This window comes from Pinus tabuliformis, chromosome 9, assembly GCF_031772625.1.
Source record: "Pinus tabuliformis cultivar Carrire ecotype Pingquan chromosome 9, CPIR1, whole genome shotgun sequence".
Lineage (NCBI taxonomy): Eukaryota > Viridiplantae > Streptophyta > Pinopsida > Pinales > Pinaceae > Pinus > Pinus tabuliformis.
The window spans coordinates 1,836,263,116-1,836,280,245 of NC_142307.1; the positions used below are offsets into that span (position 1 = coordinate 1,836,263,116).

General features: G+C 36.2%; 1 protein-coding gene across 1 annotated transcript; it reads right to left on the minus strand.

The window, feature by feature from the left end:
• Positions 1–11,630: 11,630 nt before the first annotated feature.
• On the minus strand, positions 11,631–12,991 carry LOC149156136 (UDP-glucose flavonoid 3-O-glucosyltransferase 7-like). Its single transcript, XM_089445156.1, has one exon. It carries the CDS (start codon positions 12,946–12,948, stop codon positions 11,842–11,844), a length of 1,107 nt encoding a protein of 368 aa, XP_089301282.1. The 5' UTR covers positions 12,949–12,991; the 3' UTR covers positions 11,631–11,841.
• Between the last annotated feature and the right edge of the window lie 4,139 nt (positions 12,992–17,130).

The window sequence follows — 17,130 nt, forward strand, 5'->3', positions numbered from 1 at the left end:
CGATTTCGTAGCTGTCGAGTTCTTGTTTCTTTGACTGCTTTAGGTTCCAATATGATTTTTCCTTCCTCATCAATTTATGGCAATATTGTTTGAACTAGGAGCTTGTCACTTATAACCTTATTTAGGCATGAAACATGGAAAACGGGGTGCACTCAGGAAGCTGCAGGAAGCTCCAATTTGTATGCCGTAGTACCTATCTTTTGCAACACTTTGTATGAACCATAATACTTTGGTGATAATCTATTATCCTTCTTAGCTTGCTTGAGGGACATTTGTTTATATGGTTGTAGCCGTAGGAATACCCAATCACCTACGTCAAAACTTATTTCACTACGATGTTGATCTACCTGTTGTTTCATTCTATTCTGCGCCAAGGTGAGGTTATCCTTTAAGAGTTGGAGAACTTGTTGTTGATGCTCGATGTGATCTTCCACTGCTTGAACCTTAGAATTTTCTCTTAAATATGTTGTGATGGATGGTGGATGATATCCATACAATGCCATAAATGGGGTCATTTTTTTTGCAATATGGAAGGAAGTGTCATATCATCATTCAGCCAGAGGCAACCATTTGACCCATTGTGTCTGTTTATTAGATACAAAGAAACGAAGATATCCTTCCAAATATTTGTTTACTATCTCAGTTTTCCCATCAGATTGATGATGATAAGATGAGCTATGAGCTAACTGAGTACCAAGACAAGAAAATAATTATGTCCAAAAATTTCTAGTGAAAATGGGATCTCTGTCGCTTACAATAATCTTTGGGTTTCCATGTAGCTTTTGAGTTGTTTCCATAAATGTAGTAGAAACTATACTGGCTTTAAATGAATGAGATAATGCACAAAAGTGTGCCTACCTGGTAAGTTTGTTAAATACCACCATGATGACACTCTTTCCTTCGGACTTGGGTAAACTTGTGATAAAAACCATTGAAACCTCCTCCCAATGTTGACTTGGAATGGATAAAGGTTGTAATAGACCTGGGATCTTAATTGTTTCAACTTTATCTTGTTGGCAAACCAAAAATTTCGCCACAAACTTTTGAATATCCAATTTAAGGCCATCCCAAAAAAATTCCTTCTTAACCCTGTGGTAAGTTTTTAGAAATCCTGAGTGCCCTCCTAAGGGAGAGGTGTGAAATTCACCAAGAATATTTTGTTTGAGTTGGGATTCCCACAGAGGTATAACCGATCTTTGTACCATAACAAATCATTTTTCCAACTAAATGTAATAGATGTACTAGGTGTTGTAACTTTTGAATGAGTGGCCACACTTCTTCGTTATTCTTCCATTCATTCCTTGCTTCCTTTATCCAATCTGGTTGGATAATAGAAATGGCGCAAAGAAATGCTTCCACATCCTCATCCTTTCTTAAGAGTGCATCTGCGACAACATTTTGCTTCCCTTTTTTGTAGATGATTTCAAAGTCATAACTCAAAATCTTTGTGACCCATTTTTGCTGCTCTTCTAAAGATAATATTTTTTTCTAAAAAGTATTTAAGACTATCACGATCTGTTTTTACCTTGAAGTGTCTTCCCATTAGGTAGGGTCGCAATTTCTTAAGTGCATGTAGTATTGCCAACCTTTCCTTCCCGTAAATAGATTTGTGTAAATACTTTCCTTTGATTCGACGATTTTCAAAAGAAATGGGTCTTTCTTCTTGCATTAAATCAACACCATTTCCATTTCCTGAGGCATCACATTGCACAATAAAGGTTTTTGTGAAGTCTAGTGTAGCTAAGACCGGTGCTTGGCACATTGCCTCTTTAAGATGTTCAAAGGCCTTTGTTGCTTCTAGAGTCCATGAAAATGCATCTTTCCTCAATAATGTTGTTGGAGGTGATGCTATTCTACATAATTCTTAACAAACTTGTGATAATACCCTGTCAACCTAAGAAATGTTCGTAGATGCTTTATGGATGTGGGGATTTTCCATTCCTTAATGGTTTTAATTTTGCTAGGCTCTACCTTAACACCTTCATGAGATAAAATATGACCCAGATATTCCACCTCTTGTACTCCAAAGAAGAATTTGGATCTTTTTGCATATAATTGTTTCTCCTCCAATAGTTTGAGCACCTTGTCAACATGTTGAATATGATCCTGCCAAGACTTGCTGTAGATAAGTATATCATCAAAAAATACTAACACAAATTTTCTAAGGAAGGGTTTGAAAATGGAATTCATCAAACCTTGAAATGTAAAAGGTGCATTGGTAAGGCCAAAAGGCATGAAAAAAGATTTATAATGACCCTCATGAGTTCTAAATGTTGTTTTCAGAATATCTTCAATCTTCATTCTGATTTGATGATATCCTGAACGAAGATCCAACTTGGTGGAGTAAATTGATCCATGCAATTGATCCAATAATTCATCATTGACAGGAATGGGAAATTTATCTTTAATAGTGAGCTTGTCGAGATCCCTATAATCTAGATACATGCACCATGATCCATCATTCTTGTGAACCAATACTACTAGAGGAGAGAAAGAAATTTGACTAGGTTGAATTATACTAGCCTCTAGCATTTTTGCAACCATTGTTCAATTTCACTCTTTTGGGCATCGGGATATCTGTAAGACCTCTTGTTTGGAGGAACACTTACTGGAATCAAATGAATAGCATGATCATGATCATGAATAGGTGGGAGGCCTTTGGGAGTCTCAAATACCTTGGAATGATTGTCCATGAATTTTTGGAGATCTGGAGAAATAGATGATTTCGATGCGGGATATCAATAATACATTAATCTACAAATTACCCTACACATTAATCTACAAATTACCCTACACATTAATCTAATTTCGAAGACATTAATAACACATAAATTTACACATTAACACATTGATAACATATTAACTATACATTAACAGATGTCACCTATGGTTGACTATGGTTGGCCAACATGGCCAACCATAGTCAACATGGGCATCAAAGTCAACCATAGTGAACATGGTTTCCATGGAAAACCATAGTCACCATGGGAATCAACTTTAATATTGTTTCCATTGTGATGAACAATAAACAACATTGCAATGTGACGAAAAATAAAGAATCTCACAATGTGAAAAACAAAAAAACAAAGCTGAAATGTGATGATCCACAAAAAACAATAGATTTGAACAAAACAATGATGTCACAATGTGATGATGATGAAAAAATATTGTAGTTTCATGAATAAGAAATGGCCTCACAATGTGATGAACAACAAACAATGTCATAATGTGACAATCAACAAACCACGTTGTAATGTGACCAAAAATATATATATTTCAAAGTAACAAACTAAATGACGTCACAATGTCATCAACATCAAATAACATTGTAATTTAACAAACAATAGACATCGTTGCAATGTGAACTAGGTTTACTAGTTTGACCTACATTTACTAGGTCAACCATGATCAATCATAGTCAACTAGGTTGACCGAAACTAGGTTTACTTAGTTGACCTAGGTTAACTAGACTTGTTAGATTGACCTAGGTTTACTAAGTTGACGTAGGTTTACTAGGTTGACTAGGGCAACCGAAGTTTGGATAACCTAGGTTTATTGGGTATATTAGGCTTATAGGTTTACAAGAATGACCTGGGTTTACTAGGCTTATTAAGTTGACCTAACTTTACTAAGCTTAATAGATTTATTAGGTTGGCTTAGGTTTACTAAGTTGAGTTGGGTTTAACATAGTAAGCCTAAGCAACTTAGTAGACCTAGGTCAAACTAGTAAAATACATGAAGAAAGCATGTTGAACATGTTTTCTTCATGTATTTTAAATATTTTTTGATGTGGTTCTACTCAAAAGTAAGCATAGTGGGTACTTTTTGGATGTAAAATTTAATTCAACATCCAACATATGTCTACACTTCACATTTGAGTAAACCTATAAGGAGATAAGTCAAAAATACAATAAAAAAATAGTTTCCTTTCCTTTTCTTTAAAACACATCTCTTATTTTATTATTTTAACTATTATTTTATTATTTTCCTTAGGAAGCCCATTTTAGACCTCAAAATTCCCCTAATGGTTTGCAATATTGACATAGGTTTACTAAGCTTATTAGGCTGACCTAAATTTACTAGGTTTACAGTATTTATTAGGTTGACCTAGCTTCAACAGAATAAGCCTGACAACTTAGTAAACCTAGGTCAACCTAGTAAACCTAATTCAACATACTAAACCTAATAAACTTAATAGATTTAGGTCAAACTAGCAAATGTAAGTCAACAATAGACTTATTAAACCTAGGGTATATAGTTTGACCTAGTTCTATTAGGTTAACTAGGTTCAATAGTTTGGCCTAGGATAAATAGGTTTACTAGGTTGACCTAAAATTAATAATTTGACATATGTTTAATAGTTTGACCTAAGGTTTAATAGGTTGACCTAGAATTAATAATTTTACCTAGGTTCAAATATATGACCTAGGTTGACGTAGGTCTACTAATCTTATTAGGTTTACAAGTATATTAATTTGACCTTGATTTATTAGGTTTATTTACATTTACTAGGTTTATTATATTTTCTAGATTCACCTAGGTTTACTAGTGTTGGCTAAGGTTTATAAGGTTTATTATATTTACTACGTTGAACTATACTTATTAGGTTGATTTACATCTACTAGGTTGACTAGATTTACTAGGTTGACTTGATTTTACTGGCATAACCATGGTTTTCTAGGTTTATTGAAGCTTACTATGTTTACCAAGTTGACTTAGGTTTACAAGTTTGACTTAGGTTAATATAGGTTTAATAGATTTTATTTGGTCAACCATGGTCAACAATATTAAACTATGGTCACGATGGTTATTAGGTTGACTGGGTTGACCTATGTTTACTAGTTTGACAAACATTTATTGGGTTTATTATGCTTATTATGTTTACTAACCTTCTCATGGTTTATTAGGTTAATCAAGTTAACTTAGGTTTATTATGTTGACTTAGGTTGACCTAGGTTTACATAGGTTTAGTAGGTTGGCTTAAGTTCACTAACTTTACTAGACTTACTAGATGACCTATGTCTGCAAGGTTGATCTAAGTCTACTAAGTTTACTAGGTTAATTAGATTTACTAGTTCGACCTGTGCTTATTAGATTACTACATAGACTTAGGTTTACTAAGTTTAGCTAGGCTTACTAAGATTACCTAGGTTTACTAGGTTGACCTATGTTTACGTGGTTGACTAATTTGACTTAAGTTTACTTGGTGGAATTATGTTTACTAGGTTGAGGTGTGTTTACTAGGTTTAGTAAATCAACCATATTCAACTATGGTAAAATGTACTCAATTAGTCTACCCAAGTTAAAAAGGTTGAAGTAGGTTTACTAGGTTAACTAGGTTAACATAGGCTTACTATATTGACCTAAGTTTATTAAATTTATTAGGTTTACTGTGTCAACCATGGTCAACCATAGTTAATTATAGTCACCATGGTTGACTATGGTAAACCTTGGTTGACCATTGTTAACTATGGGTAACCATAGTCAACCATGATCAAATATGAACAACCATGATGAGCCATAGTCAATCATAATATATCATAATCAACTATAATTATATTTAGACAACCATGGTCATCCATAGTCAACTATATGTTGACCATACTAAACCCTCCTCAATCATATCTTGAACATATTTAGCCATATTTAACCATATTTAACCATGGCATACTAATCCTCTCGACATATGTTGATTGTCAACTAGCACTACCACATTGAAATATGCAATTCAACATAATTTCCACTTTCCATACATTTGTCAACATCATTAAAAGGTAGAAAATAATACTTACTAAAATATTTCAACCATTTTAATAATGTAATTGTGCTAATTTCTAATTAAAAAATTATTATATAACACAACATTAATATTGTCCATAAACATTTGTCAACGTTCATAAATTAAGATTTGCGCACATATATATATATATATATATATATATATATATATATATATATATATTTGCCATGTCTAATCACCATGCATGAATTGTCATGATGGACATTGTCACTTGCATTGAAAGTGTGATAACATCACAGTTTGGAGCGTATTATAAAAGGGATCGATTTGTCTAGAATTTTGTTCAAATTTTTAAAATAAAGTACTATATTATTTTGTTACGTGTGTTGTTGAAATCAGATGGGAGGCTCCGCATTGAAAATAGTATATTCTTTTGTTAAGTGTTATTGTAATTCAATAGATGGTTCCACATTGATAATAAGATAGGCCTAGGTGTCCCCCAATGGGATGCCTGTAGGTAGCCGACTATCGCCGATGTCAATTTCAGCAAACAAATGGAGATGTCAAATATTTACGGCAGGGGACATAATAATGGACATGCACAAATATGGATGGCCACTAAGGTGGCAGTCCTAGAGACGGCACGGGACATAATAATGGACATGCACAAATATGGATGGCCACTAAGGTGGCAGTCCTAGAGATGGGAGCACAAAACAACACTTGGTGGAATCGACTGTATGTGTGGTAGGACAATGGGTTGCATGAATACATTATCCTCTGCCCCTCGATGCATCTTAAATGACAATGACATTGTCTATTACTTGGTGTGTGTGGTATGAAGTCGACACACTCTTCTTGCACCGTCGGCTTGAAGATGGGTTGTCTAGCTTTGGGAGGATTGGATGGCCCTGCCTCACAAAATTACAATGAAGGGAAGATCATTAATGAGCAAATCATGCCTCACGGGATCTAAGCAAAACTTTGTGACTACAAAATCTACATTTTTTCTAAATCTCGATTGGTATGTGATCACCCTCACATCAGAATTGCCTTACATATGCATGGTTGGGAGTTCAGGGTGGTGAAGAGTTATGGTACACAACGTGTCCTCTCGTAATGATAAATTTATAAGTAGTTCACAGAAGGGCATACCTCTTCATCTGGGTGTGCAACATCAAGGAGGTACATAGCTATTATGGCCCCATGACTCCGTGTGTCGTGTCGCTAGGGGGGGTTCTTCAGGACCCTCTTCTTCCAGGGATATGAGGCTATTTGGTCGGGAGTCTATAGAAAAGTTTTTTGATGCGACACCCCTCGAGGTCCACAGGGAAATTCTTTAGCTTGAGGCCAAAGAATTTGGAGACATAGATTATTTCTTAGACTTTGACATAGGAGGCAACAACCTCAAATGAATCTCGGATTCGAGAAATTTATGTCGGAGAAGGATCCACTTTCTTCACTATATCACTCATCATCGTCAACTAGAGACTGTACTTAGTATGGTCATAAGAGATAACCAGGTGGAAAACTACAAGTTTTTGTAGGCCAGGAAGACATCAATCATATTCTCTGAGATCTCAAATATCACCTCGATGACATTGTTGCTTGTCTATCTAGCAATGAGCACTATATAGTTTCTAATTCAAACAACTGATTCAAGTGAGAACCAGGAAGGACCATGAGTCATCAATGCACCAATTCACGCCTCCCAGCAAGCTAACTCAATTGCTTCTTCTCCAGTTATCATTTTGGATTGAGGAGTCCAACTACTTGTTTTGCTAAGCTGGACTACTAGAAGGAACACTTGATTTTGTTTTTGTCATTTTGTATCTATCTCTCATGTTTACTGGCCCGAAGGCTTCTCATCTACAATTATTTTCTACAATTTTTGTAGTGTTTGTTTTGAAGATTTTGTCCTTAGACTAGCTAAATGTACAAGCCAATTTTATGTGCCTCACAACTTGTGAGAGTATTAGTATTTCAAGAGTGTAGATCCACAATTTTCACATGGCTCTTAAAGAATAAGATCTTTAGATGTAAATTTTGTAAAATAGTATACCTCTGGTTATAATAGTAATCCAATATAAAGTCTTAAAAAAAAAAACTTCAATGTTATGTTTTTTTTCCAATTTTTATAATTGAATATTATACTAAATTAATCAAATATCACCAGCGATTTTGTAATCAAAATAATAATACATGATAGATTTCTAAAATGATCCGAAAATGGATAGAACTCATCTAAGTTCAATGTGGAAACTATATTCAGAAACCATTTTTCAATCGAATCGAAGGCGTGGGTGCTTTGGAAAATTACAAAGTCGATATTGACAATATCTTTAATGAAATGATTTTATCTAATAAGATTCCTCCACGAATAGATATGTATTCCATCCAAAACTTAATCTAATAAGATTTTTGATTAACCCCTAATTCATTCCTATCGACGTTCATTCATTTCCCTATTGAATTTGCGGGTATATGATATTTAAAATTATGAAATGTTAGATTTTTGTTTTGATTTATAATGTGTTGTTATAATTATTATAAAGTGACACGTTTTTCTTTGGATTTAATTATGAAATATTAGACTTTTGTTGGGCTTTAACGTGTTGTTATAATTATGAAGTCACAGGTTTTTCTTCGGATTTATCATTTTCAATATTTTAAGGTAAAGCGAAAAACTCTTTACCTTTCGACCCTTATCCCTTACTGAAGTGTTTCCTAACAACTACCTGCCCACCTGAATACCCCTTAACCACTTGGATGAATGAATAACTTAGTGAGTCGGGACGGGACAGCTATTAACCCCTTCTCTTATCAGCAGGTATCAGGACGGGATCAGACCAACTTCATCCTTACCCTTTCCTTATAACCCCTTCCTTATAACCCTAGCCTTCCCTTTCCCGACCCTTCCCTTCTGACTCTTGCCTTCTGACCGAACCTTACTACCCTTCCTACCTTGCCTCCTACCCTTGACATACACGCTTTTTGTTCGTTCACCATAGTAAGAAGTTCGCAGCCAGAAACCATACCGAGCGTGTGTTTGAGGTAGCTGCACCAATTATGATTTGTTTCTTCTTACACTTATGCTGGCCGTATTGGAGCGGACAAAGGAATGGGGACCGAAGCCAAGTCGTGTGAAGGTGGTCACCGATGAAACGAACCAACCTTACCCTCCGACCAACCTTGCTTTACTACACCTACCCTAGGAACGAACCTTGCCATACTCATACCTCCTTGGGACCCTACTAACACTCTTACTTGGGAACCTATGCCCTACTGCCTTTGGTGGGGTTGAAATAGACTTTGAAACCTATGCTTTATACCTCCGCTTTGGGAACATCCTGACACTCTGCCTTGGAAACTTCTGCCTTGGAAACTTCTTTGGACCTTTTATTCAGCCTTGGGTGGGACTAGCCTTTGGAACCTGTGCCTTTGGAAACAGATGAGAAAAGAGGTGATGTTCCCTTCATTCAATCCATACCCGAGAATTGATGGGTGAGTCTGCTACTTCCCCAAACCAAGAGCCAACCGAGCGATGAGGGCGCGGCCAGCTGGATGGGGAACTATAACCGAGCCAGTCTTCCAGGAGAGGAGAACCAGGAAGGAACTATAAGCCTTTCACCAAGGGCCTCTCGCCTTTTGCCTATCAACAGAAAGAAGCCAAGTACACCTTCAGCCTTCATCACTAGAATCAACAAGTACAACAGAGGGAAGGAAGGAATCTGCCTTTCACCTTTAGCCTTAAGCCAGTAACCTGTCACTCTAACCCTTTTTCTTGAACCTTTTGACAGAAGCCTTTTCCCTTAACCCAAGAGCCTGTAAACAAGGGACTTTTTTCACCTCGGACCTTACCTTTCCAACTGAAGCCTTCATCACCAGCCATGCCAAGGAAGACCAACAAAAGCCAGGATACATAAGAAGCCCAACAGGTCCACAAATAAGTAAGTATAGTTGCCATACACTATAGAGGGTTTGACTATGCAATTGGCGAGGAAAAGGACTTATCGACATACCACAAGAGAAGAGAAAGCCCCATGTTCCCAACAGATGAGTGAGAAGTACCCCTTTAATCTTGCCCGCCTATTTCATCATACCCGCCTGTTCAATCATGCCCAGAGAGAGTTCTCCTCTGATCCCTACCTCACTTACATATGTGGAGCACAGGTTTATACCTCGAATGGATGGATGGAAGGAGTGACAATGCATTACATAAGTGGATTAACCATTCAAAGATCATCTGATGACATACACATAGCAGCAGCTCATAGCCAGACATAGTCGTAGCCAGTCATAGCCATAGAGCATAACCAATCATTGCATGAAGTCATTGCCGATAGCCAATAATAGCAACCATACCAGTAATAGTCAGTCATTGCTGTGATAAGACGGTCATTTCCAAAAGGTCATTGTCGAGAGACGGGGGGCCTAGCCTGGAGAAGAGGCCTAGCCAACGAGCCTTGCCGGTCAGAGCTGTAGACTGACAGAGACAGACAAGTAGTCATAGCCATGCAGACATAGCTGAAGATAGAGCAGATAGAGCATATACAGAATGCCGTAGAAAAGAAAGTGTCTAAAGTACAAGCAAGCTACGCTTTATCAGTTCACTGTAAATGAGAGGGTGACTACTTCCCCAAAAAAGCGCTTTAATATTTATTATTATTAAAAATATCATATTCATATAATTAATATAAAATAATAATAATAATGATTATTATTAAAAATATTACATTCATATAATTAATATAAAATATATAAAAATTATTATTTTCATATTATTAATATAAAATAAAATAAAAATTATAAAATTATATTTTATAATAATTTATATGAAATATTGTTAACATTAATTATATAAAATATATAAAAATTATTATTTTCATATTATTAATATAAAATAAAATAAAAATTATAAAATTATATTTTATAATAATTTATATAAAATATTGTTAACATTTTAGTGGTGAAATCTAAAATCATTTTGGTTTGGGAGATCTCAATAACATGTGATTCAGTTTTGGCCGATCTCAACCATATGTGATTCCTTTTTTATGATTTTCTTTTTGTTATTTAACTTTTATATTTTGTGTGGTGTTATCTTCTTGACCATAAGGCACCTCCATTCGTCTCAGCTCCTCAAGCACTTTAATAATCTGATGGACAAACGATATACTGACCAACAATTATCTACTCTTAACTTATACATATCCTTGGACCCTCGCCTGACGGAGTCAAACTCATGCCTACTCTACTACTAGGTTAAAATGGGAGAGTAAAGATTATTGCACATACTAACAAATGTTTCGAGAAATTTATATTAACCAACACATATATAAAATGGGAGAGTAAAGATTATTGCACACACTAACAAATGTTTCGAGAAATTTATATTAACCAACACATATTACAAATATTAATATTGAAAGTATTGTTTTAAGATGTATAAACTATTTAGAAAATATAATTTAACTATCCCGAAAGTATCTCAATTAGATATTATTTTAGGATGTTAATTAGTTGATAAAATTTATTTTTTTCAGAGAACCATCTTTACCTATTTAGGACCGAAACTCATAATAATCAAATATATCCACAAACATAAAACTGGCATCTTTATCTTAATTCCCTAGATATTCGGGAAATCAGCCATCGACGAACCAGAGTTATATATTTAGTCAATTGCAGGTATACTAAGTGATTAGGAAGGTTATATAATAACCTTCCATCCCAATTCAAATCTCAGTCACATTCACATAACTATGTATGAAATATGTTGTAATATTTTACTATGTGCAGGCAGATGTGTTTTTGTTGTGATTGCTTGCAGCGTTTCAACTTCCGTGCAGGATTGTTGTTTATGTACAGGTGGTATCCACTCAAAGAGTAAGCACAAATCTGAATTCTGAATTAATGGCACAGCCAAAAATTACAACTGCTATACTAATGGATGAGTTAATAGGTGCAGTTACAGCCATCAAACATAACTACCATCCATTTTTTATTTACAGCACAGTGACACAGACAAGGATTACATGTGCTACACTAAGGGATGAGATGACAGTTGCAGTAATGCATAAGGAGTTGTATTCTTGAACTTACAGAGACAGGGACATGATTTCGGAGACAAAGAGGTCGAAATTGCTGTAGGAAGACCCTCCCTCCGCCATTGCTGCCCTCGCAGCCATCTTCAATTCCCTCACTCTTTTTCTCAATTCGCTGCCCCTTTCTCCCATAATTAGAAGTTTAACAATTCTTTCAACGTCGTCTCTAGGGACTAGCCAGTTTTGTTCGGCTCTCTTTGGCGCCTCCAGCGCGATCTGGATCTCATCGACCACAAACTTAGAGTTGTAGTACTGATCTGCGAAGAGCGGCCACGAGATCATGGGAACGCCCATCGTCATCGTTTCCAGCACGGAGTTCCATCCACAGTGGGACAGAAAGCCGGCGATGGCAGGATGTGCCAGAATGCTCAACTGCTGTGCCCACCCGAGAACGATGAACCCTTGCTTCTCCTCCTCCACCATACGACTTCTGAATCCCCGGGGAAGAAATTCGAGCGCCGACGAGAGCGACTTGGATCCTGCATCAGACGGTATTCGCAGAACCCAGACGAACTTTACCCTGCTGGCCTCCAAACCCATGGCCAACTCCTCAGTCTGAGCGCTCGAAATGGAGTTCTCGCTGCCGAAAGAAATGTAAAGCACAGACTCCTCCTTCTGCCTGTCGAGCCAGTCCAAGCACTTCTCTGATTCCGTATTTACTCCCATTTCCACCAGCGGAGCGATTTTGGTGGGTGAGTTTCCGAAAGCCTCCGGAGGGAGGAGGGGGCCTATTGTTCGCACGATGCTGCTGCTGCCACGCTTCTGGAAATACTCCACGAAATCCGCCTCGAGATCATAGAAAGTATTGGCGATGAACATCCAGCTCTGATCGTTGCCTTCTATCAAGCGGATATTGAATTGATGAATCGCGCTCTCCGTCGTCAACTCGGTTGCCTCCGGCAGCATCTGAAGCCCGGTGAGACGCACTTCCTTTGGAAGTCCTGGTACAATATATCGACCTGAAAGTGTGCGCCGAAGATTACGAGGCAGAACCTCGGACATACTCACTGAGACAGCACTTGCGTACATGCCGCCTGTGAGGAAGCACACTGTGGGTATATTAAATTCTTTGGCCACGGCAGAGGCCCAGCCCAGGAGCATATCAGCAATGAGGCAGCTGAGCGGAGGGCCGGTGGAACCCAATCCGCCGCCCATAAATCGTTGTAGGAAGCGTTCGAAGGAGCTCTCCATGAGTTCGTTGGCTGCGAGTAAAGGAGGTAGCTCATGCCTCAGCCGGGTGCTGTTGCTATTGACTTTCCCTAGGACCAATCGTCTCTGGGTACCTCCATTTCCACCAACTGGATGTCCAGCCCCGTCTCCCGCGCGGCCTCCACCTTCTTTAGCAGTGAAGACTTGTGATGAAATGTGACGACGAAGGTGACCGTGAAGCCCCTGGTGGCGAGTTTCTTGGCGAGGTGCATGAAGGGAATCAGGTGGCCGTGACCCAGAGACGGCAGCATCATCACATGATGATGAGTAGCCCTCCTTCCATTTTCATTCTCCATGCTCCGGGCCGCCTTTACTTATGTGGCTCCTTTATCTACTCGACTGCAAATATGCACAGAAGCTAGGATTGAGTATGGGGCAGATTGGCAGAAACACCCTGAGTTTAAAAGAAAAGTGTATCTTCTATATATGGAACATATAGTCTCCATTGGGTGGTTTCAATTTTAGGTTAGTCATTATAGGCATTGTCTGGTCTAGGATTATAGCCGTTAGAGGTTCTGCTGGGACTATTTAACATGCAATGCTGGATCTGATTTTTCAACTTGTCCTGACGATGAACCACACTCGTTGGTTCGAAACGCGTCGTCAAATGAAATATCATGTGATTTAGGCCGAAAAATCTCTCATAAATATATTAATAATTATTATTATTCTAGTTAATATTAAATATATAAAAAAGTTAGTAAAATTTATTATTTTTTAATTATTAAATATATAATTGTTTTTAAAGTGAAAATTTTATATTATATATAAAATTGAAAAAATTATTAAATTTTATTAAAATAATTAATTGAGGATGAGTTTCTTTAGCAAGATGAGTTATGATATGAGGAAAGACACTTTAAAACACAGTTAACTTAAAATTAGTATAACTAGCTTAAATACCCTTACATGATAGTTTCTCAAACCATATATCAAACCTAAATAAACACAAATCACTTACCAAACAAAAAATAAAAACTGATTTTTTTAATTGCTTAAAAAATATAATTTTAAAACATTAAAATTTTAAATAAATAAAAATACAAAATATAAACATAAAATATTTTTTTTATTTAAAATTAAATGTTAAAAATATTTTATATCGAACGATTATTTTTATTTAAGATTAAACTTTAAAAATATTTTATATCCAACACTAAGTTATTAAAATCATTATTTCTAATCTTAATGTTAATTAAATTGAAATATTTAATTCAAATAATATTAATTTCAATTAAATTATCATATTTATTAAAACAATGTCAATATAAATTAAAATAAAACGTTGATTTATTTTAAAACCTTAATAATGAGCTTTTAATTTATATAATTAATTCTTCTTAATTTTTATATATATAATTGTAAACAAAGAGAAATCAAAAGAATAAGAGCGGGCTATGGAACGAGAAATAAAAAGAAAAAGAGGTTAATATATATATATATATAGTGAGAATGGGGCCACTAACTAAAGGTAAGGGTCACAAAAGTTAGTTAATTATAGTCACCATGGTTGACTATAGCAAACTTTGGTTGACCATTGTTAACTATGGATAACTATAATTAACCATGATCAAATATGAACAACCATGATAAGTCATAGTCAATCATAATATATCATTATGAACAATCATGATAAGCTATAGTCAATCATAATATATCATAATCAGCTATAATTATATTTAGACAATCGTGGTCATCCATAATCAACTATATGTTGACCATACTAAACCCTCCTCAACCATATCTTGAACATATTTAGCCATATTTAACCATGACATATTAATCCTCTCGACACATGTCAATTAACACTACCACATTGAAATATGCAATTCAACATAATTATTATGATATAACACAACATATAAAAATATTCCAACCATTTTAATAATGTAATTGCGATAATTTCTAATTAAAAAATTATTATATATCACAACATATAAAAATATTCCAACTTCATTATATTGTCCATAAACATTTGTCAACGTTCATAAATTATGATTTGCGCATACATAAATATATATATATTCCCCATGTCTAATCACCATGAATGAATTGTCATGATGGACATCGTCACTTGCATTGAGAGTGTGATAACATCACAGTTTGGAGCGCATTATAAAAGGGATCGATTTGTCTAGAATTTTGTTCAAATTTTTTGAATAAAGTGCTCTATTATTTTGTTACCTGTGTTGTTGAAAATAGTATATTCTTTTGTTAAATGTTATTGTCATTCAATAGATGGTTCCACATTGATAATAAGATAGGCCTAGGTGTCCCCCGATGGGATGCCTGTAGGTAGCCGACGATCGCCGATGTCAATTTCAGCAACAAAGGGAGATGTCAAATATTTACGGCAGGGGACATAAAAATGGACATGCACAAATATGGATGGCCACTAAGGTGGCAGTCCTAGAGACGGCACGGGACATAATAATGGACATGCAGAAATATGGATGGCCACTAAGGTGGCAGTCCTAGAGATGGGAGCAAAAAACAACACTTGGCGGAATCGACCGTATGCGTGATAGGACAATGGGTTGCATGAATACATTATCCTCTACCCCTCGACGCATCTTAAATGACGATGACATTGTCTATTACTTGGTGCGTGTGGTATGAAGTCGACACATTCTTCTTGCACCGTCGGGTTGAAGATGGGTTGTCTAGCTTTGGGAGGATTGGATGGCCCTGCCTCACAAAATTACAATGAAGGGAAGATCATTAATGAGCAGATCATGCCTCACGGGATCTAAGCAAAACTTTGTGACTCCAATATTTACATTTTTTCTAAAAATCTCGATTGGTATGTGATCGCCCTCACATGAGAATTGCCTTACGTATGCATGGTTGGGAGTTCAGGGTGGTGAAGAGTTATGGTACACAACGTGTCCTGTCCTCTCGCAAAGATAAATTTATAAGTAGTTCACGGAAGGGCATACCTCTTCATCTGGCTGTGCAACATCAGGGAGGTACATAGCTATTATGGCCCATGACTCCGTGCGTCGTGTTGCTAGGGGGTTCTTCAGGACCCTCTTCTTCCAGGTATATGAGGCTATTTGCTTGGGAGTCTATAGTAAAGTTTTTTGATGCGACACCTCTCGAGGTCCACAGGGGAATTTGGAGACAGAGATTATTTTTCAGAGTTTGACATAGGAGACAACAACCTCAAATGAATTTAAGATTCGAGAAATTTCTATCGGAGAAGGATCCACTTTCTTCACTACATCACTCATCATCGTCAGCTAGAGACCTTACTTAGTATGGTCATAAAAGATAACCAAGTGGAAAACTACAAGTTTTTGTAGGTCAGGAAGACATCAATCATATTCTCTGAGATCTCAAATATCACCTCGATGACATTGTTGCTTGTCTATCTAGCAATGAGCGCTATATAGTTTCTAATTCAGAACTGAATCAAATGAGAACCAGGAAGGACCAAGAGTCATCAATGCACCAATTCACGCCTCCCCGCAAGCTAATTCAACTTCTTCTTCTCCGGTTATCATTTTGGATTGAAGAGTCCAACTACTTATTTTGCTAAGCTGGACTACTGTAAGGAACACTTGGTTTTGTTTTTGTCACTTGGCTAAATGTAGAAGCCAATTTTATGTGCTCACAACTTGTGGGCGTACTAGTATTTCAAGAATGTAGATCCACAATTTTCACATGGCTCTTAAAGAATAAGATCTTTAGATGTAAATTTTGTAAAATAGTATACCTCTGGTTATAATAGTAATCCAATATAAAGTCTTAAAAAAACTTCAATGTCATGTTTTTTTTCCAATTTTTATAATTCAAGATTATACTAAATTAATCAAATATCACTAGCGATTTTGTAAACAAAAGAATAATACATGATAGATTTCTAAACTGATCCGAAAATGCATAGAACTCATCTAAGTTCAATGTGGAAACTATATTCAGAAACCATTTTTCAATCGAATCGAAGTGCGTGGGTGCTTTGGAAAATTACAATATCTTTAATGAAATGACTTTATCTAATAAGATTCCTTCACGAATAGATATGTATTCCATCCCAAACTTAACCTAATAAGATTTGTGATTAACCCCTAA